The 27019-nt window shown below is 37.0% G+C and overlaps 1 protein-coding gene and 1 long non-coding RNA gene across 8 annotated transcripts in view; one reads left to right on the plus strand and one right to left on the minus strand.

The window, feature by feature from the left end:
- Positions 1–21013, minus strand: part of chd2 (chromodomain helicase DNA binding protein 2) — a 70160-nt gene extending 49147 nt beyond the window's left edge. For 2 of the 6 annotated variants that reach the window (XM_034304996.2, XM_034304995.2), the window contains exons 1-5: positions 20131–21006; positions 18626–18682; positions 18446–18502; positions 14796–14850; positions 9672–11680 (exon numbers count right to left, since the gene is read on the minus strand). In XM_034304996.2, the coding sequence (XP_034160887.1) occupies positions 9672–9733 (62 nt within the window). In that variant the 5' untranslated portion in view covers positions 9734–11680; positions 14796–14850; positions 18446–18502; positions 18626–18682; positions 20131–21006. Of the gene's footprint in view, positions 1–9671; positions 11681–14795; positions 14851–18435; positions 18503–18625; positions 18683–20130 lie in introns of all 6 variants that reach the window. The other 4 variants (XM_053234782.1, XM_053234781.1, XM_034304993.2 and 1 more) reach the window with 4 other exon arrangements.
- A 414-nt stretch (positions 21014–21427) lies between these two features.
- On the plus strand, positions 21428–25981 carry LOC117597522 (uncharacterized). 2 transcript variants are annotated; one of them, XR_004578303.2, is made up of 2 exons: positions 21428–24639; positions 24729–25981. It is a non-coding gene; the product is annotated as an uncharacterized LOC117597522 (long non-coding RNA). The 2 variants fall into 2 exon arrangements; XR_004578302.2 differs by having other exon boundaries at positions 24812–25981.
- Positions 25982–27019: the final 1038 nt, after the last annotated feature.

A 27019-nucleotide genomic window follows, 5' to 3' on the forward strand; every position in this document is an offset into this window, starting at 1 on the left:
ATCTCCAACTTCCTGACAGGCAGACCACAAGCAGTACTCCAGGGTTGTGTCCTGAGCCCCCTGCTGTACTCATTGTACACTTACAACTGTGCGGCCACTTCCAACTCTACCACCATTGTCAAGTTCGCCGACGATCCTGCTGTGGTGGGTCTGATCTCTGACGATGAGAAGGCCTACTTAGAAGAGATTAGAAACCTGGAGAACTAGTGCCAGGAGAACAACCTCCTCCTGAATGTCAGCAAGACAAAGGAGTTAATAGTGGACTTCAGCATGAAGCAGTAGAGATGCTTAGATGCTTAGGGACTTTAAACTGCCCTCTAAGGTGTTAAGGAACTTTTACCTGCACCATCAAGAGCATCACAGACTGGTCTGGGAACAGCACCAAGCAGGAGAGGCAGGCTCTCCAGAGGGTGGTGCAATCAGCTGAGCACACCTTCTGCACTGAGCTCCCTAACCTGCAGTCTATCTACAACAAGTGATGCTGGACCACGGCCAAGAAGACAGTGAAGAACCTCAGCCATCTGAACAGGGAAGTGCTTCCACTCTGTGAAGGCCAAAAGACCGAATGAGGAAGAACTTCTTCCTACAGGCCATTTGGACCCTCAACCCGGACAACGCCTAGGACTATTTATAAATCGACATATAAATACAAACCTTGGATTTGTTTGCACAACACCCAGACCCCCAACATTCCTGTTAATATACATGGCATATCCCGTATTTATAAATATTTATTATATTGCTAGCTTTTTCACTGCAACTACCTCAGCTGGATGTCAGACAGCCATTGCATTGCACATACAACTGCACATATCTGCATTTTAGTCCAGATACAGTTCATACTTTTTCTGCCATCACATTTTTATATTTTTTTCCTTATTCTACAGGGTGTCCCAAAAGTCTCCATACATAGGGATAATTAACACTTTTTAGCAAAATGTCTTCCAAACTTTTTCATACTTTATATACAATGCTGCTTGAAAGTTGGTGAACCCCTTGAGCTGTTCAGAGTTTTCTGTTGTTTTACCATGATTTTCTTAATTTATCATCACCTGCTTTTTATAAATTACATGTCAGATGTATGTTGATCATTGCATATGTTTGTTTAGAGGGAATTTTGTGAGTAGCCAAAAAACTACATGAAAGATTGAATTATTGTATGTGTAAAAGTAAGTGAAGCCCAAGCTGCATTGGTAAAGTCAAGTGGGTAACAGATTCAAGTGAAATACATTTGGGTGCTTAATTAATTAGTTAAGCAGACCAATCAAATTAGACATCCTTAGGAAAGTGGTTGGGCAACACTGATTAAAAGAGAGAGGAAACCAACCAAACCACTGTAGTGCCAAATAGTCAAACAATGCCAAGAGGAAAGGAGATATCCAAGGACATCAGGAAGAAGGTGGTGACAGCCCATCAGTCTGAAGAAGGCTATAAGACCATCTCCAAGAGATTCCAACTCCATCCATCCACTGTAAGACAAATCATCTACAAATGGAGGGCATTCAACATGACCACAACTCTGCCTAGAAGTGGACGCCCATCAAAACTATCATCAAGAAGCACCAGAAAAATAATAAATGAGGTAAAGGCCAACCCATACATCACCTCTAGAGAGTTGCAGACCTCTCTGGCAGCATCTAGGGTAAATGTACATGCGTCTACAATCAGACGAAAATTGAACAGACATGACATTTATGGGAGGGTTGCTAGAAAGAAGCCTCTGCTCTCAAAAAAAAACAAAGATGCCCGTTTCAACTTTGCCAGAGAGCATTTGGACAAACCAGAGGCCTTTTGGAAGTCCACTCTTTGGACAGATGAATCCAAAATAGATTTATTTGGTCATAATCAAAGCCGCCATGTTTGGAGAAAAGCCAACACTGAATTCCAGAAAAAGAACCTCCTCCCAACAGTGAAGCATGGTGGTGGAAATGTGAAGGTCTGGGGCTGCTTTTTTGCGTCCGGGCCAGGGCGACTCCATATTATTCAGGGTAACTTGAATTCTCAGACCTATCAACAAATTCTTGAAGAGAATCTCCTGCCATCAGTCAGAGAGCTGAAGCTGGGCCGAAAATGGGTGATGCAACAAGACAACGACCCTAAGCATTCAAGCAAATCCACCAAGGAATGGCTTAAAAGAAAGAATTTCAACTGTTGATTGGCCTAGTCAAAGTCTGGATCTCAATCCAATTGAAATGTTGTGGCTAGACCTGAAGCGGGCGGTACATGCCAGATTTCCTTCCAACCTCTCTCAGCTGGCTGAGTTCTGCAAGGAGGAGTGGGCAAAAATCCCCAAAGACAGATGTGAGAGACTGGTCAGTGGTTACAGAAGACGTTTGGTTGAAGTAATGGCTGCAAAAGAAAGTGCCACAAGCTACTAAATAAAAGGCTTCACATACTTCTGCAGTCAAATTTCCAGTTTTTGTGAGATTAACCCCTTTTGTTCAATAAATAATGACAATATATCCTTTTTTTTGCTTGTGTCCATCATTTGGAAGTCTGCTTCACAAATTGGGTTTTGGATGTACATTGATTAGGTTACTCTATTTTTTTTTTTTTTTTTTTTTTTTTTTTTTACACAAAACCTGATCATGTCTGGAGGGTTCACAAACTTTCAAGCAGCACTGTATATATTTTTTCAGATAGCCGTTAAGAAAATAACAACACTATTTCTTCAACAAAAGAAGAATGTATTGAAATCATTCTCATGGCTGGATCGGGAAGCTGTTGCAAGGTTGCGCTGGACTTTAACAGGAAACATGGCAAGCACATCACACACGACACTGTTGCCAAACTTATTAACAATTTCAAAAGGACCGGAAATGTTGAGGACCAAGTGAGAAGTGGAGGTCCATGAACATGACGAAGGCACAACCGACATGGTGCTAGCATACATAGTCCCCTATGTATGGAGACTTCTGGGACACCCTGTACTTCTATGTAAGTAAATTCTGTTTTTATATAAATTCTGTTTTACGTCACCGGACAGTCGTAAAAATCATTTCATTGCACATCATAAGGTGTACAATTGTGTGTGTGTGACCAATAAAATTTTAATTTTAATTATATTCACATTAAAGTATAGACATTTGTAATATGGTACTGTGCAAATGAACTGTCTCAATATTTAGTAATTTACTGAAAAACATTGTTCACAATCAAATGACTTGTTCATGAACGGAATAATTATTTACAAGTAGGCGACCATGTCTATAGCCGAAATGATGCATCATTTTATATTGTAAAGGTACAATGAGGCATTGTAATTGTTCTTTTACAAACCAGGATTTACAAACCAGTAACATAGTAAACTGTTTACCTTCCTTGCACCCTATACTTAGTTATTTCACACTGTGTGCATGTGTGTGTATGTGTATATATACATTCATATATATATATATATATATATATATATATATATATATATATACACACACACACACACACACACATCTCTAGAAGTACTGGCACCCTATGTATCTATGTAATCAACTCTACAAGTATTGGCTCCCTATCTATCTATTCAACTGTTCAAGTATTGGCAACTTATCTATCTAATGAACTCTTGACGTCTGCCTATTATTCTTTCGACATGTTGCAGGAGTTTTTTTTTTACCAACCAATATTTATAATGTAGCTCTATGTGTATAAAACTGAGCATCAAACATGCTGTCATATTAATCGAAGGGGTCTTTACATCGGAAATGCTATATTTTGAAGTATGCCTATAATCTAAACATCACATGGATGATATTTCAGTCTGTTGCCTACGGCATCAGGGCATGCTGGAGGTGTAGATTAAAATGCAAACTTCTAACCACTGGGCATAGAAGTAAAAATATTTTTAAAATCAATTTTTAAAAAAAAATCAATAAAAAATGCAATATGCAATTTGTCTGTTTTTTTTTTTGAACAGTAATCGTTAAAAAAAAAAGTTATCCATAATTCTGCATATTGTACACCTATTCACGGTAACACATTGTGAATTTCTCAGAATTTTGGACCCTTAAAATGGGGGTCACTTGCCAAAAAGGTTTGAGCATTCCTGGCTCAAGGGCTCAAAAGTATCTCTCTGACAGTCCCAGCATTTTTTTTATTTCACTTATTTTTAACTCATTACTAATTAAAATTCCAGTTGAACATCATGTCTTGTTTCAAGGAAAAACTAAATATCCTACCGCTTTATGTTTTTTCAGAAGCACTTTTAACATTTTGCTATATTACTAATGATATATGCTATTTCTTAAGTACACTAAATAAGGCTGTAACAATACACACTCCGATCACAATTCAGTTCATGATGTGGCTTCACAATTCAGTTAATTTCAATTCTCAAAATATTTTTAACAAAATTTTAATGAAGAAAAATTATGACTGAAAAGACTTTATTTCTGAATCATAAACAATGCAAAACAATGTGCATTTTTGTATGTATAAAACTAAATAAATCAAAAACTGCTATGAACAGAGGTTTAATATTTTACTATAGGTTCACCATATCCTAAAAATAAATAAATACATTTCTAAATTATCCCAAAAATTTGATTGACTAAAAGTCTCAGACCCAAGGAAAATGATTGATTGAAATATACTAAGCGCTGCAGCTGTGCCTACGGTCTCACTGTAACCGAAAATAGAGCTCTAAAGTCAGCTAAAATGCCTGTGAACTTTGTGGTCTCTTTCTCAGGCACTGTAGATTGCAGAAGCGTTGGACTGTAGTTGTTTGAAAGTTACTGAAGGGCTTTTTTTAAACAGGGCTTTCGGGCCACAAGCGTAGATGATTCTCAGTTACGGTGCAAGAAAAAATGCGATCATGTGACCAGTGTGCTTTCTATATATTTTCTATTAACTCTGAGTTGTGCAGATTGAGACCTCTGGTGTTCAAACAGTTCAACTGCATTAGATGCATAATTAATAGATTGCTGATTTCCACAATGTAAATTACACATTTTCACAATGCACGCATCACATTTTTGCACTGATGCATCTTGTCGCGATGCATTGTTACACCCCTAATACTAAGTATACTAAGAAGACACACCTAGCGTGTCCTAGGCTATACACTAGAAATAAAAAATAGCATATTGTGATTATATTCCTGTGGTTAAGGGATAAGATTGGCATGTATTAATCTGAAAAAAACAAAAAAAATAACTACTGATTTTGGATATGATGATTTACCAAACCTCCACAGGAAACCATTTTGAAACCTCTGAGTTCAGTCAGAATTCTTCAAGAAAGAACACAGTTTTAAAAACGTTATTGCCCATATGCATATTCCAGACTTCTCAGTATCGCAAAGCCATTAATAAAACTACAAATTACACATTGTTCAGCCCTAACAACTAGTGATTGTTATGTTTCCCTTTATATTACGTTATTAAAAAATGAATAATATTCATTACATTCAGTATTCACAGCTGTTTGATAGGCTTGGGATGATTAAGGATAGTATCGGGAATCACCCACAGATTATCACAATGGCTTTCAAGTCAAATGATTCAAGGCAAAGCAACACTTTTTTTATGCTGAAACTGTACTGATTTGAATCTGTACAGATTTGACTGCTCAAAATGTGTGATCTAATTTCACATAATGTGCGGCTATAGCATTTTGGATAATTATAACTGGTATTTCATTGAAATTAAATTTTAGTTGGCTTTAATATCAAAAGCACTTGTAAAAACACAGCAGCATAAACATTTATAATGCTATCAGCCTATTTTCTGCAACCAGTTGTGTTTCATTTTCTGATTTTATATTAGGTGTGATGTGCTCAGCTGCTGTATTTGTGGATATGTAATGTTAGGCACAAATCAGTGCATTCTGACAGCCCCCTTGGTATGTTCATGTTAAGCCTACAGAATACCGATGTTTTTTAATCTTTAATCTGCTGTAGCTGTGGCACCATATTTCTGTGAGTGTGCGAATGCGTGCAGGCTCCAGTAAAAGGGGGAGAAGTGATGAAGTGGCAAATTAACAAACCTCTCAGGTGCCTTTCTGCAGTCAGTAAAGTTCCTTAATTACTGCTGCATTTTGTTTTGGAAACCCGTACCCACCCTGTTTTACCCAGGCCCACCCACTGTTCAATTTCTGGCCTTGCCATTGCTGTGAATGTGTTTGTTCTCAAAACATGAGCAGGGATTAAATTAAGGAAATGAAATAGCGTGTTGTTTATCAGGATGACTTTACTATACAAGAATTCAGCAAGTATCTCTCAATTCAATTCAATTTTATTTGTATAGCACTTTTAACAATGGACATTGCCACAAAGCAGCTTTACAGAAATAAATAGATTAAAATTAAATTAAACCAAAATAAATTGTAAATATGTGAATTTATCTCGGCTGCTGTTCGCTACAGAGCACATGCAGTTTATATAATTTTATTTAAAATTCATAATGAGCTTAGTTACAGCTAATAATGTGTTACACTGATTTACACTCCCAAACTGAGTTTTACAGCAATTTTGATATCAAAATTGCAAATATCAGTATTGAGACAATGATTAACAAAAAACATCACTATTACTTTTTTCTAGCACACTGAACAAAAAAAGTATTACAAATTTTTTAAATGACCAAAACCTAACAGTTATAATGATTAATATTTGAATTATAATGCTAAATTATTTAAGCACTGTTGATTATTTTAGTTTTATTGGTAAAAATTTTATTTGGCACAGTGTGGGTGCCCACAGCAAGCACTGCAGCTGCTGACAAAGCAGCCAAGACAGCCAGACTGTCCTTATATGGTGTATGACATCACAGGGGGCAGCCTTAACCCCGCTCAATCATGAGTGGCTGCCTTGTTGCTAGCTGGGAAAGGACCAATAAAAATTCAGCAAAATGAACTTCTGCCCTAGAGAGCACTTCCTAGTTTCTCTTCCTGTAGTTCCATGCACCTTTTATGTAATGCTGTGCAACTCACATGAGCTATGCAGCACAAAGCAAGAGCCATTTTGTGGTGCTCAGATGGACTTTCTGCCATTTAATGATATCATTTATATGGAAAGAAAGGTGTGCTGCATTTTCTTCTGTGAGCAACCTTCATGCTACGTATAAGACAAATTATATTATTATATTTAAAAACGTCAGAACTAGATCCTGTTTAACTTTAAATGTTGAGAAATGTGCTAAGAAAATGGCTGCCAAGAGCTTACTACCGCTCACCTTGCTGAAGGTCAGACACCCATCCAATTGCTCTCTTAGTCAAGACATTAGTAACTGTATAGTGACGTGTTCTGATGTTGTAGATAGTGTATAAACAATGTGTCTGCAGGCATATACGAGTTAAATGCAATACTTTTTTTTTTACTTTTTAATAATTTTCCAACGCTGCCTACATATATATATATATATATATATATATACATACATATGTATAGATAGACAGATAGATAGATAGATAGATAGATAATAGACAATGTATTACGCAGTGTGAGACACACTATCAAGCTTCTTCCAAACACATTTAACCGGATATAACATAAATATTTAAATTGACACCAGACTAAGAACTTTCCATCTTAAAACTAAGATGATGTAAATTGAAGACAACCTAATACTTAACTAATAAAATGTAATTTCAAGAATTAAAAGTCTAGAATAAATGTTGGTTAGCGAACTATGTAACTCGAACATGATTCAGAAGAAAAACAGTACTTAATTATATAAACGCCACTAAACAGGCTTAACTGTTTTGTTTATTCTAGTTTACAACATTTAACTCTTCAGTAGACACTCCAGTGGTACACATGTATAAGATCAGTCTAAATGAAGTTCACACAGTATTCCCCCACATAGGGACCGCATATTATACTATAATATAAATCACTGAAATTATGAATTCAATAACCTGAACATTTACTACAGGTGCAGTGTAAGAGACTGAATTTACTTATCCATTAAGCTGTTTTCATCACTCTATGTTTAGCTTTTTTGTGCACTCATCAAGTCATTAACAGAAATTCCTGTAACTATATTGTTTATAGTTTTCATTATTACCTATACTGAGATACTTATATTAAGGACAATGAACAATCCATAAACATTGGGGTAATGTTTTCCAAACTATGTCAACTGCAGAATCTGAAAGCCACATTACTTCGAAAAGGCTGAGGTGCCGCACTACAGTGGTACTATTTCTGGATATTGATAGTTTTCCCATATATAGCAATTTATGGCAGCATAACATAGTTATAGATCTACAGACTGTAGCCATTCTATTGCTATGCATAATTTATCAGTACTTCACTAGCCCCCCAGCACCCCCAATCCCCCCAAAACCCTGCTGGTGAGTTTTAAAACACTGTAAACTTACCTCCTTCCTGGTCCACCGTGTACACTTTGAAATGACATCTTTTTATTTTTTTGGGAATATTTGTTTATAATGTGACTCAAGCCCTAAAGCCCTTTATTAGTGCTCCTTTTCAAACAACTGTTTTTTTTTTTTTTGTTTTTTTTTTGGGGGGGGGGGGGGGGGGGGGGTGTCAGGGGGTGTATCTGGACACAAACTGCACATAGCAAGACAGACTACAGTCAGTAAATGTATGTGCACCTATACACTGTTATACTGTAATTCAGTAATAACTGTAAATACTGCAGAGTAAGGTAATTTATAATTTAATTAGTTGACATTTCTTTCAGGATTTTACACAGAAAAAAACCAAAACAAAACTATTTTTGGATTTCTCCAAAATACATCACTCAACATATAATGGACAGATGGGAAAAAAGGGAAAAGGTCAAAAAACCCACTGCCAGGAGGACAGAGCAAGGACACTGTACATCTATCTCTCTTGTTCAAGTACTGGACATTTAAAAAACAAAACAAACTTTATTGACTAAGTATACACAGCTTGATCCCTGGTTGTTGCATATTCTGCAAACAAGTGTGTGCTATTACTAGAAATGAGTTATTGAAGATGAAAGAGTAACTACCAACTAGCCATCAATATTGAGCAAAAGTTTTATACACATACATTAGAGTCTGACAGAAAGATAGTAGGTCTGTAAGATAAATAATGACTGGGTGCACTGAAAACTTTTAAGAGACACTATGTATTTAAAATTATGCATAGAAACACTGTGTTCCACATAAAATATAAATATATTACTTGCATTATTATATTATTTTGCATAAACACGCACATTATACCTTATTAACAAATGCATGTTTTAGTAAATTTTGTTCCAAGGTATGTTCAATCAAAAGCAGCCACAGACTTAAGACATAGCAACCCATAGTGTGCAATGTCTGTAAGATCATTTTACTATCAAACAAATGTCAATCTTAATCACTGTTTTGAGAACAAAAACTGTTTAAATAGCACAAATGGTGCAATGCAGTGCAAAGTAATCAGACAAGGTCACAGCACAAATGAAGTTCAAAATGAGAAACCTTGTGATTTGACTGAATGGAAAATGTAGATATTGGAGTTTGGACACATGGACCCCGTACACAGGCCTAAACAGATGGGATTCACTATTAGAAATGCCACTAAAAAAATCAGGGTGTGGCTATTCAACTATGCCAAGGTCAATGATGTGAAACCATGCCATTTCATAGAAAGTGTGGCTAAAATCGGTGCACAGGTGATCAACCATGCCTATCAAAGTAAACAACAAAGACTAAATGTAAAGAAAAATTAATAGAAATATGTAGAATCGTACCTTGAAGCATTGCTTTGAGTCGAAGCGTCGTCTCCTTCCTTTTTGTCCTTGTTCTTCAACATGGTTATATTGTTTAACTGTTAACGATGATCTTTACTCTATGTATTAAACTGTCAAAAGTTGAGAGGGGGTGAAACCATCATGCAAGTCCGACCAGTCCTGCTTTTGCTTTCAGGACTGCAAAAGTCCCCCGTTGCCTCGTAAGGGAAAAATGAACAGCCTTGACACGTTTGCCGAAAAAAAAGAACAAATATAACAGGAAATATTATGAGAAATAAAAAAACTGGGAATTAAATGATACCCGCTCGGTGTCACAAGCAACAAACGAGTTCAGACTTTTAATGCAATAGATCCCACATGCATAAATTCTTACTGCGTCATCAGGACAAAGGACGACTGAAAACATCTTTAAAAGAACCAAAATACAACCGATCGCAAAAAAAACCTGCAACGTACACATACCTATTCCATAGACAGGTAGAGAAATACATGTAGGGAGCAGTAACATCCACAGCCGGAATAAAAATATCGAACTTATTACTCCGACAACAAAAAGAAAAATATACCCAGATCTCGATAGATCCGGATAGCAATACAATTCGAAATATTATTTATAAGGGGAAAAATATATGTAAGAAAAGCAACAATGGCCTTTTGAATGGAGAGCTGAGTTTCTAAAGAGCCGCGCGCAGCGCACTAAAAATGGAGGACAGCCATGGCTGCCAGCGCGAGGCACAGAAAACAACGACTACGTTAAAGCGGCACATATTTTCTCGACGAAATAAAACCGCAAAAACAATGCGACGACATTTCTACATTCAGATACAATTCAAATTAACCTAATGTTTTAAAATATAAGCCCGAACACGAGCGCTAAAGTTCAAAGTTGAGGGAGAAGTGCTGTCGACGAGCTCTACGGGTTCCCCTTCCCAAGGCTCATCCGCCATCTAAAGCTCCTTCCCAGCTCGCACAGGCTTTAGCCTTTGATTGACGTTCTCTCGATTTAGCCCAGACTCAGGTGATGTACAAAAAGGCCCACCCCTTTTATTTTATATTAAATCTGTCTTCAGTGTATTCAGTTTTAACTCTGTGTACTAACTCAAAACAATGATATAGAATGTATAAGTATACAGTGAGTAATCTTAGAGCCTACTACTTTGTGTTTTCAGGGGATATAAAAATTTCAGGACACCATCACTTCCTGCTCAGACAGGAAATGAGACATTGGGAGCCATTTTAGAGCTTTGGACTGTGGAGGACACCATTTTAGGACATCTTCACGCTTTACATAAGGTTTGCTTTAAGACCTGAGCATTGTTAGCATACTTTTGTACCATTAATTCTTTTATATTTGCACAACCACAATTCAATATTGTTTAAATCCAGCAGCATAAATAGAAAGGACTGAAAATCTATTAGAATTAGCCATTTATTTTTTTTAACATAGCTTGCTCAGGAGAGTCAATTTTTTAATGAAATTAAATAAGGTTTAGTGTGATTGTAAACTATAAATATGTAACAGGGTTGTGGGTATCCAGTACAGGTAACCAATTCAAGTTTTAATCTGTGAAGCCGTGCTAAAGCATTAACCAGGTGAAAATGACTTGTATAAGCTTCAGAAATGTAAAGTAATAAAGTGCATAGTAAGTATGCACTTACTATGTAATAACGCCCTTTAAAAAAGAGAGGAAGGTTTAACTCAGTTTATAGATACATTTCCCCAATTAAATGAGAGAAAATCAATATCGTTCAAAAACTACATTTTTATTTAAGTAAAAAAATGTATATTCAATTTAGAATAATCATACAAGCAGCTGAAACAAAAACAACTTTGTAAAATTTTAACAAAACGTTATCAAACATTGGGTGGGGCATTTAGACACATTTACCAGCAGAATACAACTGCAATCAAAGTTACATTTAAAAAAAATGTAATCCAAAAGCAAAAATCAGAGCCGCCATCTTCCTGATAAAGCTGTAGTCTCCACTTGTTTGTCCAGTAGGGGGGTCTTAATGAAATCAAAAAGGAGAAGGGAAAACATGTAAACCCCAAATGCATGTATCCACATAAGCTTCATAAAAAAAAAATTATAAAAAAAAAATATTATGAACTCATTCTTAAGCTAGCTGATGTTAACAATATTAGACTTGACAAACTATTATTAAATATACTGAGTTACTTTTATCTACAGTCAATCCACTGGAATAAAAGTAGCCTGAATAATCTTTGTACGCCAGTGCCAAGAACCAAATACCTTGGATGCAAAAGTTTAGACAGCAATTTATTACATCCAGCCAATAAGTGCAACTTCTGTAAATAACATTAGCAATTTGCACAGTACCTCATTTGAACAATGTATTCTTGTTCCAGTTTTACTGGCACCAACTACTAAATTCAATAAGATGCAATGACAAAAACAGCAGCAACCAACAATTATTTCAACCTCAATGCAAACTACACTTCTCTAGCTATTCACAGCTAGCAATCACTGCAGCTTGGAAGTTAGCTTCATCAAAATAATTCATGACAATAATCCTACCACATTATAATACACATCTGGTTTGCTATGTCACATGTCTGTAACTGGAAATTGCTGCATGTAATTTATGCAGCTTTTTGGGCAGTTTATTTTCTTGAGAAGCATCAATGCCATGATATTTAGTTATAGTACGGTTACATAAAATTTCTGAAGAGAAGTCATGGTCAATTTTGTCGAAATGTACAATGTGTTTCCAGTCATAAATCCTAACAATTATAATATAGTCACTTATGTAATAATTGTTATACTATCTGAATAATACATCAAAGTTTTATCAAAAGAAGGCATTAACACCTTTTTAAGTAACATCTATTTAATTTCTTTTAAGTTGTTTACCACATGAAGGTTAACAGCTGTGTTTATTTTTAAAAATTAATAAGTTAATAAGATTAAGAAAGTTATTATGGATTAATTGTGAAGCTGTATATTTCCAGAATACTGATAAATCTTGACTGAATTTTTAAACTGAATTTAAATGCAGAACTTTATTGGACAAATCAGAATGTAAAAAATGGATATGAACTAGTACAGTTGAGGCCAAACGCTTATATACACCTAGGCTACAGACATTCAAACTCAATTTTTCACAACTCCACACATTTCATGTTATATTTCATATGTTAAGTCAGTTAGGCTGCCTACTTAATTTCAATAAGAGATCATTTCAAACTAATAGCTAAGAAACAGATTTATTCCAGCTTTTATTTATTATATCAGATTTTCAGTGGGTCAAAGGTTTACATATACTTTTTAAGTATTCAGTGGCATTGCCTTGTAGTTGCTTGAGCTTGAATCAAATTCTTAGGTCAGCCTTCCACAAACTTTGATTTGCCCAAATATTTGCCTGACAGAACTGGTTTAACCCAGTCAAGTTTGTGGTCATCCTTGCTTGGACACACTTTCATTTCAGTCCACAAATTTTTATGAGACTCAGATCAAGGCTTTGTTATGGCCACTCCAATACTTTCAATATACATACTTTGGTCTGAAAGGTTCAACTGAACACTGAGACAACAGCAAAGAAAGAACTGGTGAAGGAGTTGGAGGAATCAGGTACCAAAGTTCGTTCATCCCTGGGAATAAATTTGTACCCCTATCTGGGACACTGCAGTGTCTGTGTGGTTCCAAAATTATTATATTTTCATACAATTGTTTGTACAGATGCTTGTGGTACCTTCTGTTTGGAAATTGCTCCTTAAGAGGAAAAGGACTTGTGGAGGTATACAATTTTTTCCCCTGAAGTCTTGGCTGAGTTGCTTGGATTTTCCCATGATATCTAAAGGTAGGCCACAGCCACAGGTGCACACCCAATTAATTCCCAATTATGACAATAAGCCAGTCAGATGCTTCTAAAAAAAAAGTCATTACAACAATTTCTGCAATCTTCTAGTCTGCTTAAAGAAACAGACAACTTGGTGTATGTAAACTTTTGACCCACTGGAATTCTGATAGTCAATTAAAGCTGAAATAAATCCATCTCCAATTGATCATAGATGCCCTAGTTGATTTGCCAAAATAAATTCATGTATGGTAACATGAAATGTGTGGAGTTGTGAAAAACTGAAATTGAATAAACCTTAAAGTAAGTATATGTGATCTTTTGGCGTTAACTGTAAGTAGTAAGTAGTCAGTAATCCAGTACTGGTGAAGTAACACGGTGCTATAATAAAGAATAACAGAATAATTGCTTTCCTGTGCACACAAAAAATCTTAAGACAGAGCCCTATAGTTCTGCTGTGACAAGAGCAACTTTGGCATATTTCTACCTTTATGTATAATTGGGGCAGGGCTAATATTGTGTAATATGCGATAAATGTAAAAATTTAGGTGACTGAGTAATTGTTACATTGGCCTTGGATTGTTTGATTCAAGACCCAGATACTATACGCCAATATTAGGACTAATTGGAGCATTTTAAATCAAGGCCACGATTAACACCTGAGGCTCACACACATACAATGGCATATACAGTGCTAAACTCAATCAGATTTAACTTTCAATTTGAAGACTCTCAAAGCTAAGACACAACCCAACTATTTTTAGACTCTAATTTTAGAACTATTGGTTAAAAGTACATAACTGCTTCCGGTTCTTTTATCCCTAAACACTTCAGCAGTCAGGGTCAAAAAAGATGCTTACACAAAATCAGGACAGGCTCCATGCCAAAAGATGGCATTAGCTTTTTCGATGGTTATATAAAGTTACATAAAGATCCATTTTAAGTACAAAGCAAAACTATGCTATGACCAAGTTCCAATTTTATAATAAAAATATTTGTGATTTTAAACACAAAATTATGTCTGAGGTCATGTTGCCATAAAATCTACAACTATAGCATAAATCTCTAATAAATCTAATCCTTTTAACTTGTGATGGCTGCCCATGCAGTTTTGAATTCCTTTAAAAGTTAGAAAATTTCTTTTACTGTTTGTCATAAGAATATATACTTCTCACATTAGTTTTTAAACTCAAAGCACAAGTGTCTACTTTTCCTAAGGTAGGATGAGCGCACACCACTGCCTTTTCCAACAACAGACATATGATGCAACAAGCCGCATGGACAAGAACAAGATCATGGACTTACCAAGCCGTATTCTTTTCCCAGCACTCTCATGACCACGTCCACAAACCGACAGATGCTAAGAGACATAAAAAGCAATTATTCTCCGTTAGGCTGTTCAGACTTTTAGACTGTTATATGTCTGAGACTAGGTTGTATATCTGCAAACATGTCAGGGTGTTGTGAGCTCACAAGCACCTCTACCTTCATATTTGCATGTAATATGAGCATATACACTTGTGGGCAGTTCCACATGTACCAAACCAGAATCAACAAGAAAACAGAAAGCAAAAAACGAAAAGTCTCCTGCTGCATTCACAGTGCCTTGTATGTGAAAATTTCCAAGTTGTAATAACGCCATTTCCCACCTTGACATGTTCGATGTGCAAAGTGGAAAAAAACATTGATGCTTCCATGAAAGCATGTCTTTTGTTGGCTCTGTCAGAGCACATAAAACTTATAAAAAGCTACTGTAACCGCATGTTTACAGTTACAGGCCTGTACTGATACTGTGAACTTCAGACATTCATTCAACATTTTGTACTGAAATTGCAGTGGACAACAGTGAGTAGCTTAGCAACAAGCTAGCTAGCTGACAATAGTAAATTAGCAACAAGCTATCTAGTGTACAATAGCAGGTAGCATTAGCAACAAGCTAGCAACCTAACATTTGTTATAAAACAATTATTCTCTATGAAAAGAGACCGTTAGGCTTTGTTTATTCTTCTGAGACTAGGTTGTATATCTGCAAACATGTCAGGGTGTCGTGAGCTCACAAGTGTCTCTACCTTCATATTTGCATGTAATATGAGCATATACACTTGTGGGCAGTTCCACATGTACCAAACCAGAATTAACAAGAAAACAAAAAGCAAAAAAGTAAAAGTTTCCTGCTGCATTCACGGTGCCTTGTATGTGGAAATTTGCCAGTTGTAATAACGTCATTTCCCACCTTGACATGTTCGATGTGCAAAGTGGAAAAAAACATTGACGCTTCCATGAAAGCATGTCTTTTGTTGGCTCTGTCAGAGCACATAAAACTTATAAAAAGCTACTGTAGTGGACAACAGTGAGTAGCTTAGCAACAAGCTAGCTAGCTGACAATAGTAAATTAGCAACAAGCTAACCAGTGGACAATAGCAAGTAGCATTAGCAACAAGCTAGCCAGCAAACATTTGTGATAATTTTGATGAGTACCTTCTCAAAACAGCAATTAGTACGGACTAATTTAGAAATAGAGAAGAGGTACATTTATTTATTTTATATATATATATATATATATATATATATATATATATATATATATATATATATATATATATATATATTTTTACACTATACATTGTTCACAGTGAAAACTGCCAGGTTGGGTTGATGTCACTCTGCAAAAGGGAAAGGAACTGGTAGTTGAGACTACTCCAAGTTGATGGGCTCAAATTTCAAGTTGAGGGACGTTTGCCATAGTTTTTGCCGGTTGTAGACAAGAAATTACAAGTTACAACTTCACCTCAAACGCAGCATCAGTGCAAGAAACAAAAGCGAGAGTTCTGTGCTTCACCATAAGAATAACATTGGCACAGGAGTTATTTTGTTTTGAAACATACTTCAAACAATGATGACAGTGCAAATAAATAAGTATATCCGAATAAATCTAGTGTGATTAATTTAGACACCAAATCACAATTTGCACCAAAAGTGTTTTTGAAATGTCTTCACCGGTCTGTATTAAGCAGTTCATGTACTGAAGCACTTCATTTTAACTAGTGTTTATTTCCACACCATCCTTTTAAACTCCAAACAAATCACAGAATAATGGACACTTTAGAACAAGGGTGTCAATCCCACAGTAAAATTTTTGTGAAACCCTGAAGGGCCATAATCAAGTTCTATAATTGATTTTTTTTTTTTTTTTTTTTAGGTAGATTGTGCTTAAATGATTAATAAAACATTTGTATTATCACCGCTCCTACCGCTGTCTGACATCCACCTGAAATACACGAGTATGTCACACTTACCAATTTAATTGCACAGACCAGGAAAACAATCATGAATTCAATGTGTACATTTCATCATTGCACCAAAATTAAGTTCTGGTTACACCACTGCCAGCACAACACTTGCTTCTGAAACACTTTTAGACAAGAGTGTGATTCACATCAAGCCCAACGCACATACTGATTTTAACCCGTGTTTCAGACCACGGTCAAGCCAGCCACAGTAGAAAACGGAGTGCGCATTTATATGGTGGTTTACTGTACCTGCCCTTCGGATGGAGAAAAAAAGGCTGTCATTCATTAGGTTTAGTTAAGCACTACGTGCACTATCTTGTGTGAAGTGTTGAGGAGTAGTGTACTATGGGCTGTCAGTGTTATTTTTTCCAAGTTGAAGCGAACTAAATGAAACAAGGCTGCGGGCCGTGTGTTTGACACATATACATTAAAATTATTTTACAAATTATTTTTTATGGTTTACTTCAATTACATTGTAGCGGGCTATTACAAGGAAAAATAATAAGTAAATTACATGTGCCTGCAGGCTGGTTATATAATGACAGCTATATAAATTATCACAATGAGACCTGCAGCTGGTATAAAGCCTCACACTACATATTTGCATATACTACAATATCAGTACTGTAGTCTTATTTAAACAAGTTCATGATATATCTCCATGTGTGAAACAAACATGAAATCAAACAGGGCTTTTTGTCCCCCCTCACTCATGCTGTTGATTTTTAGCTATTCTGATACAAAAGTTTTATCACAGAGGAAACATTTTTTGAAAAAAGTGAAGCTGATGTTTTACAGAGCATCTTTCATCAGTTATAACTACTTACACTGTGTCAAAACAGAAATGTTTAATTATGTATAAGTTACGATTAATGACACAATAGATGTGTCACAACCCCAGAAAGCTAAAGCTCAGCATTACGAATACTTTCAAAATGTACACTTCATATGTTTATATAGTGATTACAGTTAAACAGATTACACACATACCTAAATCAATCACTTTTTAATACAAGTTAATATTCTATATATTCTGATATAGATACAAATAATAAGCAGTTTTAATCATTTAAAATCAAATTACTTGAGTCTTTATAGAACCTGTTTGATATTCAGACACCAATTTAGATTATCTAGCAAAAACCTTTTTAGCTATGATAATCATATCAAATGTGTGTCCATGAAAGAGCTGACGTTCTGCCTTTTCATTAATGTTGAAGCATATCAGCAGTAGAATTTTTTAAATAATAACTGCAAGAAGAACAAAATCTATAACCTATACAGCTGAACTTTTTCCTCATGAACAGCTGTTGAATTGCTTACTCGTCCTCCAAAGCAAATACATAATTTTTCAATTAAATTAAAGCCTGTGCTCTGATCGCTACTGATTCTGAAAAACGGCGTATGTGTAATGCTTCAGAACAGTCGATACACACTAATAACAAGAAACCAACAAGTACTACTGCATCAAGCAAAATAACATCAGAAATGCAGCAAATTCAGCCATCCACATTTCTTTTAATTTAAGGCCAGATGTTGTACTAAACAGCATGATGCAATTCCATGCAGGTTGTTTAATTTTAATCATGCCATAAAACTGAATCCATAAAGCATTGCATTCTATAATTAGTAAAATTAATCATTTGAAAACTGACCAATACTTACACCAGATTGTTCCATTCATTTTCTTCCTCCATCTTTGCATGTATGTGGAACAGGTTCCTTTAAACATAAAATGAAAGTATAATACGAATGTTCAGTTAGCTGATGTACAGTTTGCCCTAATGGTAACAAAGTAATAGATAACCACAATTTACACAACTTGGAAAAGTTGGGGACACTTACATAATTATAGTATGGAACTAAGAATTCTTGCATCATCTTTTGACCAGTGGTGTCTGCCTGTATAGAAGAGTTGCAAATAATTAGCTGTCAATAAGCATTTTGAGATTTTTATATATACATACATAAATATATACATATTAATTGTATCAGGTAACAAAGATGGTATTCATCAGTTTGCACATTTTTACATGTTTTCTTGGAGATTTGACTTACAAACATTGCACCACTGTTTATTAAATGTAAATAAAACATTACAGTTGTCCTGATGAGGGCCCATGGCAGTATAAAAAGGGGCATGAAATTGTCAATGTGTAAATTTAACCAACATAAGATTACTTACTAAGGTACTAAAGTTACATTTCAATACCCCCCCTCCCCCCCAAAAAAAGAAAATCTGTAAGTGTTCAAATACTGATGTTTAATCAAGAATATAAACCAAAGCCACCAAATATGCTACTAAATACAAGGAAAGTAAAAATACATATTAGCATGTATATGTGGCAAACAATTCAAATGTATGCAATTTCACAGTGTGGACAATGGAAGAAAATTACTGGGTGAACTTGACTAGTCAAATATATACATCTTCAAATTTATTGTAACTATATTTTGGGCTTCTTAATCTGGGCTCTGGTAATGAAATAATAATTTACATACAACAATAAAGAACACAAAATTGAGGCTAAAAATACTCTGAAATTGTTGAAGAAAATGGTGGTTTTCTGCACCACTAAGGGTTAAAAGCCAACACCCTGGTATTTAACATCGAAGAAAATACTGAATAAACAATAAAAGCTGAACAAATGTAACATCACATATTCTCTACACATCATCAAATGGAGAAAAGGATTTAGTAAATAAATGTACAGACTTTCTTGAACAAATAAATAACACAAACAATAACAATAATTAAATTGCAATTTTTCCAGTAAATGTTTATACTAAGTATTATTTGCATGATCAAAATAATATACATCTAAACTAAAAATAAAAAAACAATAAATAACACTGTAATTTAAATATATATATTTGAATCTTTAAAAGCACATTCAAAACAATTTTCAAAAAAAAAAAAAATGATCCCAAATGTTCATATTGAAAATGGCGCACATCATTTTTAGCGACTTTTTATATTATTTTGCATTTAATTCGTTTTTTGGGTTTTTTGTTTGTTTGTTTCCACATTCAGTCCTGGCAAGGTCGTTCGTCCTTTCAAGGACAAAGCAGTTTAAATGCGTAGTCAGTAAAGTCTGCTTTTTCTTCGTTGATGCATGCTATATGTTCTCCACTTTCTTAACAAAACAAGTTTTTCTTCTTGTATTTCACCACATAGTTGCATCAAATTTTGTACATTTAATCGACTGGAAGATATTTTCATGATTTTGCGCTGGCCCCATCATGGCCATTTTTTTACAACAGTGAACCTTCTCCATTTCCACCATATTGGAATACCATAAAACTCGTCTAAGGACGATCGTACACTTCGCTCGGTAACAAATTCTTACCAAGATCCAAAAGCGATGTCCAGCTTTGTCGTCTGAACAGAAAGACATCGTGTTTTTTCGCCAAATTTGTTGCATTTTATCTCGGACCTGTCAGCGCAACGTCGTCTTCTCGCCATTTCGCTCAGCCGCAGTCGCTCTGTTTCCCCGTTGTCCTTCTTCTCTCGCTCAGCCTGTGCTGTTCTCCTGTTAGAGTGGGCGGAGCCTCGACTTGGGCGTCAGGGCCACAACTTCCGGTTACTGGTGCATTCTGGGTAGAAGAAGCAGCTGCGTAGTTACTTTTACAGCGCGAAGTTTACCGTTAACTGTTTCTATTGTTGCAGTTTACCAGGCGATTATGCTTCATATGGGAAATGGTTAATTTACTTAAAAAGTAATGGTTAAATTATTGAGTTAATTATTACGTTAATTCAATAGAAGGATTTAACAGGGTCAAGAACTAATATAAACGTGTGAAACACTCATGGTTTAACTGTCTACTTGGTTACATACTGTAGTAACTTTTTTCATGTTGGCTTGATAGAGCCAACATACTGTTCTCTTTTATGGGGTTGGAATGGTTCCTTATTTCCAAATAAATGTAGAGAGATCCACAAAAATTAAACAGATTTGCAAATATAAAAATGTTTACAAATATGTTTTTGTCAAATAAAACTCTGCGTTTGAGGATTTTGAAATATTTCTAGCGTCAAGACGCGAACACAAATCCAAAAAAAGACAGACTCAAGCCAATCGGATAACGGCCACATTTCGCTGACCAATCGTAGCACAGTGTCGCTCCATCCAATCACGTTTTGTTTTACAATCCGGGCGGGAACAGTCATTTTGCACGGAACTAGCATATTATAAAGGCTCTTCAACATGGCCGATCAGGAAGAATCAGGACAGGTGAGTGGTTCTAACCATCAAACAGCATCTAAAGGAAAACAAGCAACTTTACGGGTGATAAATTATTTATTTTAAGGGAATATATGTGTTTTCACCAGTGTTTCTTGTATCGCTACCGAATCCACGGCAAAATCAGAGTTGTGATTTTGCAGTAAACTGAGTGTGGTGAGATTAAAAGACTGTACTGCACGCCAAAACACAGCGCGATCAGTGTCGTCCAGTTCACAGGCTAATAACAATTATGATTACATTCTCTATAGGAATCGTTCTAAACGACTCACGAACTTTAGAGTTACCTGTTTGAATCGGTCTAACGAATCCTTACTGAATCAGTGAATCAATTCAGTTACTAACCAGGAAACACTGGTGAAAACACATATATTCCCTTAAAATAAATAATTTATCACCCGTAAAATTGTTTGTTTTCTTTTAGATGCTGTTTGATGGTTAGAACCACTCCCCTGTCCTGACGAGCCTTTATAATATGCTAGTTCCGTGTAAAATGACTGTTCCCGCCCTATTGTAAAACAAAACGTGATTGGATGGAGCGACACTGTGCTACGATTGGTCAGCGAAATGTGGCCGTTATCCGATTGGCTTGAGTCTGTCTTTTTGTCGATTTGTGTGCACGTCTTGACGCTAGAAATATTTCAAAATCCACAAACGCACAGGAAGAGATCCTTGAAAGAATGCCAGGCAGAGTTTTGTTTGTGCCAAACATTTGTAAATACTTTTATTTGCAAATCTGTTTCATTTTTGTGGATCTCTCTACATTTATTTGGAAATAAGGAACCATTCTAACCCCATATTCGTGCATCGCTACCGAATCCACGGCAAAAACCCGACTTCTGATTTTGCAGTAAACTGTATGGTGAGATTAAAAGTGTTTGTGACATAAAAACATATTTGTAAATATTTTGTTTATTTGCAAATCTCATTTTATTTATTTGCATATTTCATTTTTGTGAAACTCCTGACATATATTCGTGGATCTCAATCTATTTATTTGTGAATTTGTTTAAAATTTGTAAATCTCTACATTTATTTGTGGATTGTAATCTATTTATTCGGAAATATGAAACAATTCTAAGACCATCGGTCCCCCTCAATAATCAGATATGGCCAAATCGAAATGGCCAATCAAATCAAAGTAGGCGGGCTTTACTGTTCACAGAAGCCACGCGGCACTTCAGCTGTAACAGTGAAAGAGTGCGAGGTAAGATGTAAGCTAAGTAGCTGAAGTTTAAAACTGCATTCACGCAATGTTGTAATTACTGTAATTACGAGATTACAACCCAGATGATCTACTCAGAGCTGTTCATGTCCTCGGAATCAGAAGTATGCATAACAGTCTGTGGTAGCTACATTGAACTGTATTGTATGTTTTTCATTTATTTTCAGATTATTATTAATGTTTTAATAATGCAAGATTAGTCAGTTATACGAATTATTACACAGAAATATTACAAGACAACTACTTAACTACATTTTACTGCTGAAGCAGTGAATGAAGCAATGAATTCAATGAACATGGTTACCTAGCTTTCCTGGTAGCCTTTCAGTAAATTCACTTGTCTAAGGAAATGAATAATAAAACTCAGTGTGAGAGTTTTCATCCTCAGGCTTAAACTAGAACATGGTAAAACGTGTGGATTTGACTCAAGTGTGCTTTTAGGTTGTGGTTCGGGAGGTTAGATGTGTGTGTGTGTGTGTGGGGGGGGGGGATTTCTATAACTGCTGATCTCCTGGGATTTTCACACACAACAGTCTCTAGAGTTGACTCTGAATGGTGCAATAAAGAAAAAACATCCAGTGAGCTTCAGTTCTGCAGATGGAAATGTCTTGTTGATAAGTGGTACACAGATAGTAGGGTCAGAATTTGGCACCAACCATCCATGGACCCAACCTGCCTTGTGTCAACAGTCCAGGCTGGTGGAGGTGGTGTAATGGTGTGGGGAATGTTTTCTTGGCACATTTTGGGCCTGTTAATACCAATCAATCATCGCTTGAATGCCACAGCCTATTCGAGTATTGTTGCTGACCATGTGCATCCTTTCATGGCCACAATTTACCCATCTTCTATTGGCTAATTTCAGCATGACAATGCACCATGTCACAAAGCAAAATTCATCTCAAACTGTTTTCATGAACATGACAATGAGTTCAGTATTCTTCAGTGGCCTGCCCAGTCACCGGATCTGAATCCAATAGGAGATGAGGTAGAACAGGAGATTCACAGCATGAAAGTGCACCTGAAAAATCTGCAGGAATTGTGTGAAGTAATCATGTCAACATGGGCCAGAATCTCAGAGGAATGTTTCCATCATCTTGTGGAACCCATATCATGAAGAATTAAGGCTGTTTTGAGAGCAAATGGAGGCCCCACAAAGTATTAGCGTAGTGTGCTCAGTAAGTGTATGTGATATGTCAGATGAACACTTGGGGTGAGTGATGGATAAACATGATACGGTGTCTGTTTTCAGTTTTTGATAATGTGGGCCCAGGTTGAGACATCTTTTTCTGTGGTGGACCTTGAAAGTGAACTGCTGCAACCTCAGAGTCCATCGGGTCAGACGCGAGAAGGTCTTGGGGCAGTCGAATGCCCAGGCGAAGGGCCGCATGGTAGGTGAAGACCTCAAATTCCCTCACTTCTAGGTAGTGTCTCTACTTTTCCACTGCGCATACCACCGCTAAACACTTCATTTCAATGCCTTTGATGCATAAGCTATAGCTTGATCTCCTTCTGTAGAATGCTGCGTAAGAATGGCTCCCAGTCCAACTTTGCTTGTGTGGACCTGGAAAGTCTGGACAAGGTTAGGCTGGGCAAGAACTGGTGAATCTTGAAGGGCCTGCTTTAGGGCATCCATGCTGGCTTGGCATTTGTATGTCCATTCCTATTTAACTCCCTTCTTCTTTAAGTGGTTCAAAGGAGTTGCAATGTACGCAAAATGGGGAATGAATTTGTGATACCAGCCAGCCAAGCCTCAAAGCACTCAAAGATCATTTGGCAGAGAGAAATCGTCAGTGGTCTTCTCCGTATTGACCTCTACCCCCTTTTCCAGTGATTCGAGGACATCATGTGTGAGTGGCATTGAGTAAGCATTTGGGATGGTCTTACTGTTGAGCCTCCTGTAATTGACGCATAAGGCACGAGGACCACCGGGGATGACCATGGAGAGAGAGGGCTCGATGATATTTTCTTGGAGCATTCTGTCCACCTGGTCTTCAGTTATTTTATTTCGAAAGATGAGACTATAGGCTCTGCATTTACTTGGTATGTTGTCAGAGGGCGATTTTGTGTTTTTCCACAGCTGTACGACCCAAGACACCGGAGGTGGAACAAGGCCAGGACAACATCAACTTCTGTAGCTCCTCCAGGGTATCAGAATTCTAGATTGGAAAACCTTTATGAGTTATGAAAGTTAGACATGGGAACAAAAGAGTAGGACATAAGGTGTAGTAGAGATTCACAATGACAGGATGGAGGGAAAGAGCGCCTGCTGTTGTTTCGGGCCCAGGGTTCCCTGGGATGGAAGGAACAGATGTCTTCAGTCCTTTGCAGCCACCTCTGACATCTAGGATAACCCCAAAGGAACCAAGGAAGTCTATGAGAGGGAACACCAGGTGAGTGTCTTTCATAATGTATGTGTCCACCTTACAGTCTATGCCATGCCAACTGTAGATGATGCACCTACACTTTTTCTCTATCTTAGTGAATCTTTCAACTGGCCATGATGAATCTTTTTAGGGAGTGAGTACTGACTGCTGGAGCGTCTCCCCCTAACTGTCTCCATAGGCTCTCCTGCATCAAGATGTAGGTGCTACCAGTGTCCAGCACTGCTTTCATCTCCTTCCCTTTCACCATCACAGGCACCAGGAGTAGTGTTGTGACATCACGATGTTGGGCTATGGAAACTCCCGCAAGCTTTTTGGAGCAACTATGGTCAGATGGCTTCTTACTGGTCTTATCTTTACTACTCTGATTTCCCACCTTCTGCTAATAGTCTTTTGCTCCCATGCATTCCTTCTCAACCGTGGATCCAATTTTCATCAACTGTTCCAGTGTGTTCACTGCCCCTCTCAGGTAGCCAGCGACCCTTGGGTTGATGTTATTGAGTATGCGGCTCATCACTTTCTCCTCTGAGATGTCAAGGCTTCCACAGAGGGCAGAGACAGAGGGCTCTGTAATCTGTGAAATCTCTCAGGTGTTGACTCAGCTGCTGTACAAGACTCCTCAGCTTATCCTGCACTTCAGAAAAGTAATCATCTGGCAGGAAAGCAGCCATAAATGCCTCTTTGAAAGATTTCCAATCACTCACTCTTGTCTTTTCTGCCTTCCACCAGCTCAGAGCAGGTCATCTCAGCACTGTACTCAAGGTTCCCATGAGCTCCACACTGGGTAGGGGCCTGATATCCAGGAAGTTTTACCATTGCTCAATAAAGTTGGGCACATCTGCCATCTCACAAGAGTCACTGAAGGAGGGGAACTCCAGTCAGATGGGAGCTCGAACACAGAATGAGGATGCCCCAGCTCCAGCTGAGGATGAGAGGGTGTTATAGAGTTGAATGTCAGCAGTTGGATTGATGTCATATGAGGCAGCTGAAGACTTATGTTGTGGAATTTTATCTCTAGGCGCAGGCACCGGAGTTTTGGGAGAATTAACGAAAGAAATGTGAGGTAGCTGGGGTGTAAGAATGTAATCTGGTGAGTGTAGGGATAATAGTCTCTCTGATTTTCTTCTTCTGACTCCCCCATTTAGCATCTCTCCACAGGAAACAATCTATAGCCACTCCCTCCAGTTTGTCCAGGGACCATTCAAAATAGTCCTCCATCTGAGCTATGCTAGCATCCACTACCTCCCTGAGACTGGTTTTGTGGTTAAGCGTACTGCTGATGAATTGTTTGAAGTTTCTGTCTAGCTTTTATACATGTTCTCTAAGGGCCAATAAATCCACCTTAAGTTGTTCAATGTCTGTCTGCCTGGTTTGTACATATCCCACATTCAACATAGCATTATCATCATCATCAGACTGCTCATCATCAGAAATGTACAGAGAGCTTATCATTGAAGTTATTTCAGCAGTGGGATTGTGTCAGGTAAGAAATGGGCCTGCTGAAAAATCCACATCCTTCCTAGTATCCACTTCAACCATTTGTACATTTGTAACATTGTCATTCATATCAGTATTTACAAAAGAAACAGGACTGACCACATGAGTAAACTCCATATTTTTTCTTTTTACCCAAAGAAAACCCAAACATACACAGAGTAACGGAGAAATCCCCGTACAGGCCACCAATATGCAACACTCAGCTTGACAACCACTGAGAATACACAAACAAGGGGTTTCCTTACTCTTACTTAAGTATGAGTGAGGCCTCTGAAACAAGACAGACCATAAAAAAACTTGCAAAACACCCAACTTGTATTATACATATGATACAATGCACCAAGAATTAAACAAACACTCAAAAGCATCCAAATAGAACAAGCAGTCTCGTTGTAGTGATGTGAGTGTGTGTGTGCATATGTGTGTTTAAAGTCTCCCAAAGTCAACAGTTTACTATATACAAGCAAGAGCTTTTGGATAGTTCTCAACTCTGTAGTTGGATTCTCGAGAGCAATAATCCAACGGAGAGTCCAATCCGTCCTCAAAAAAGGGTAGTCCACGACTGAGCTCAGTCCTGAGGTAACTTCCCCAAAGAGGCAATACTACACATAACTGCAGAGAAAAAGGGGCAGTCTGTACCATCGGCAATCGCCGGGAAACCCGGTATGCAAGTTGAAGACTCTCTCCCCAGTACCCGCATGCCGACTCCATTTATGGAAGTGTAAATATTAGCCTTTGCTTCCACCTGAGGTCACGTGATCTCACGTGATGGGAAGTCTTGTGTGGACTATCATGAGAGTACTGCGTATTAGGAACAAATGAAGCGAAAAGGGAGAGTAATAATGATAATTAACATTCGTTCACATTATTATGTGAACCTGTGTGTATATAG

The sequence above is a fragment of the Pangasianodon hypophthalmus genome, chromosome 6, assembly GCF_027358585.1.
Source record: "Pangasianodon hypophthalmus isolate fPanHyp1 chromosome 6, fPanHyp1.pri, whole genome shotgun sequence".
Taxonomy (NCBI): domain Eukaryota; kingdom Metazoa; phylum Chordata; class Actinopteri; order Siluriformes; family Pangasiidae; genus Pangasianodon; species Pangasianodon hypophthalmus.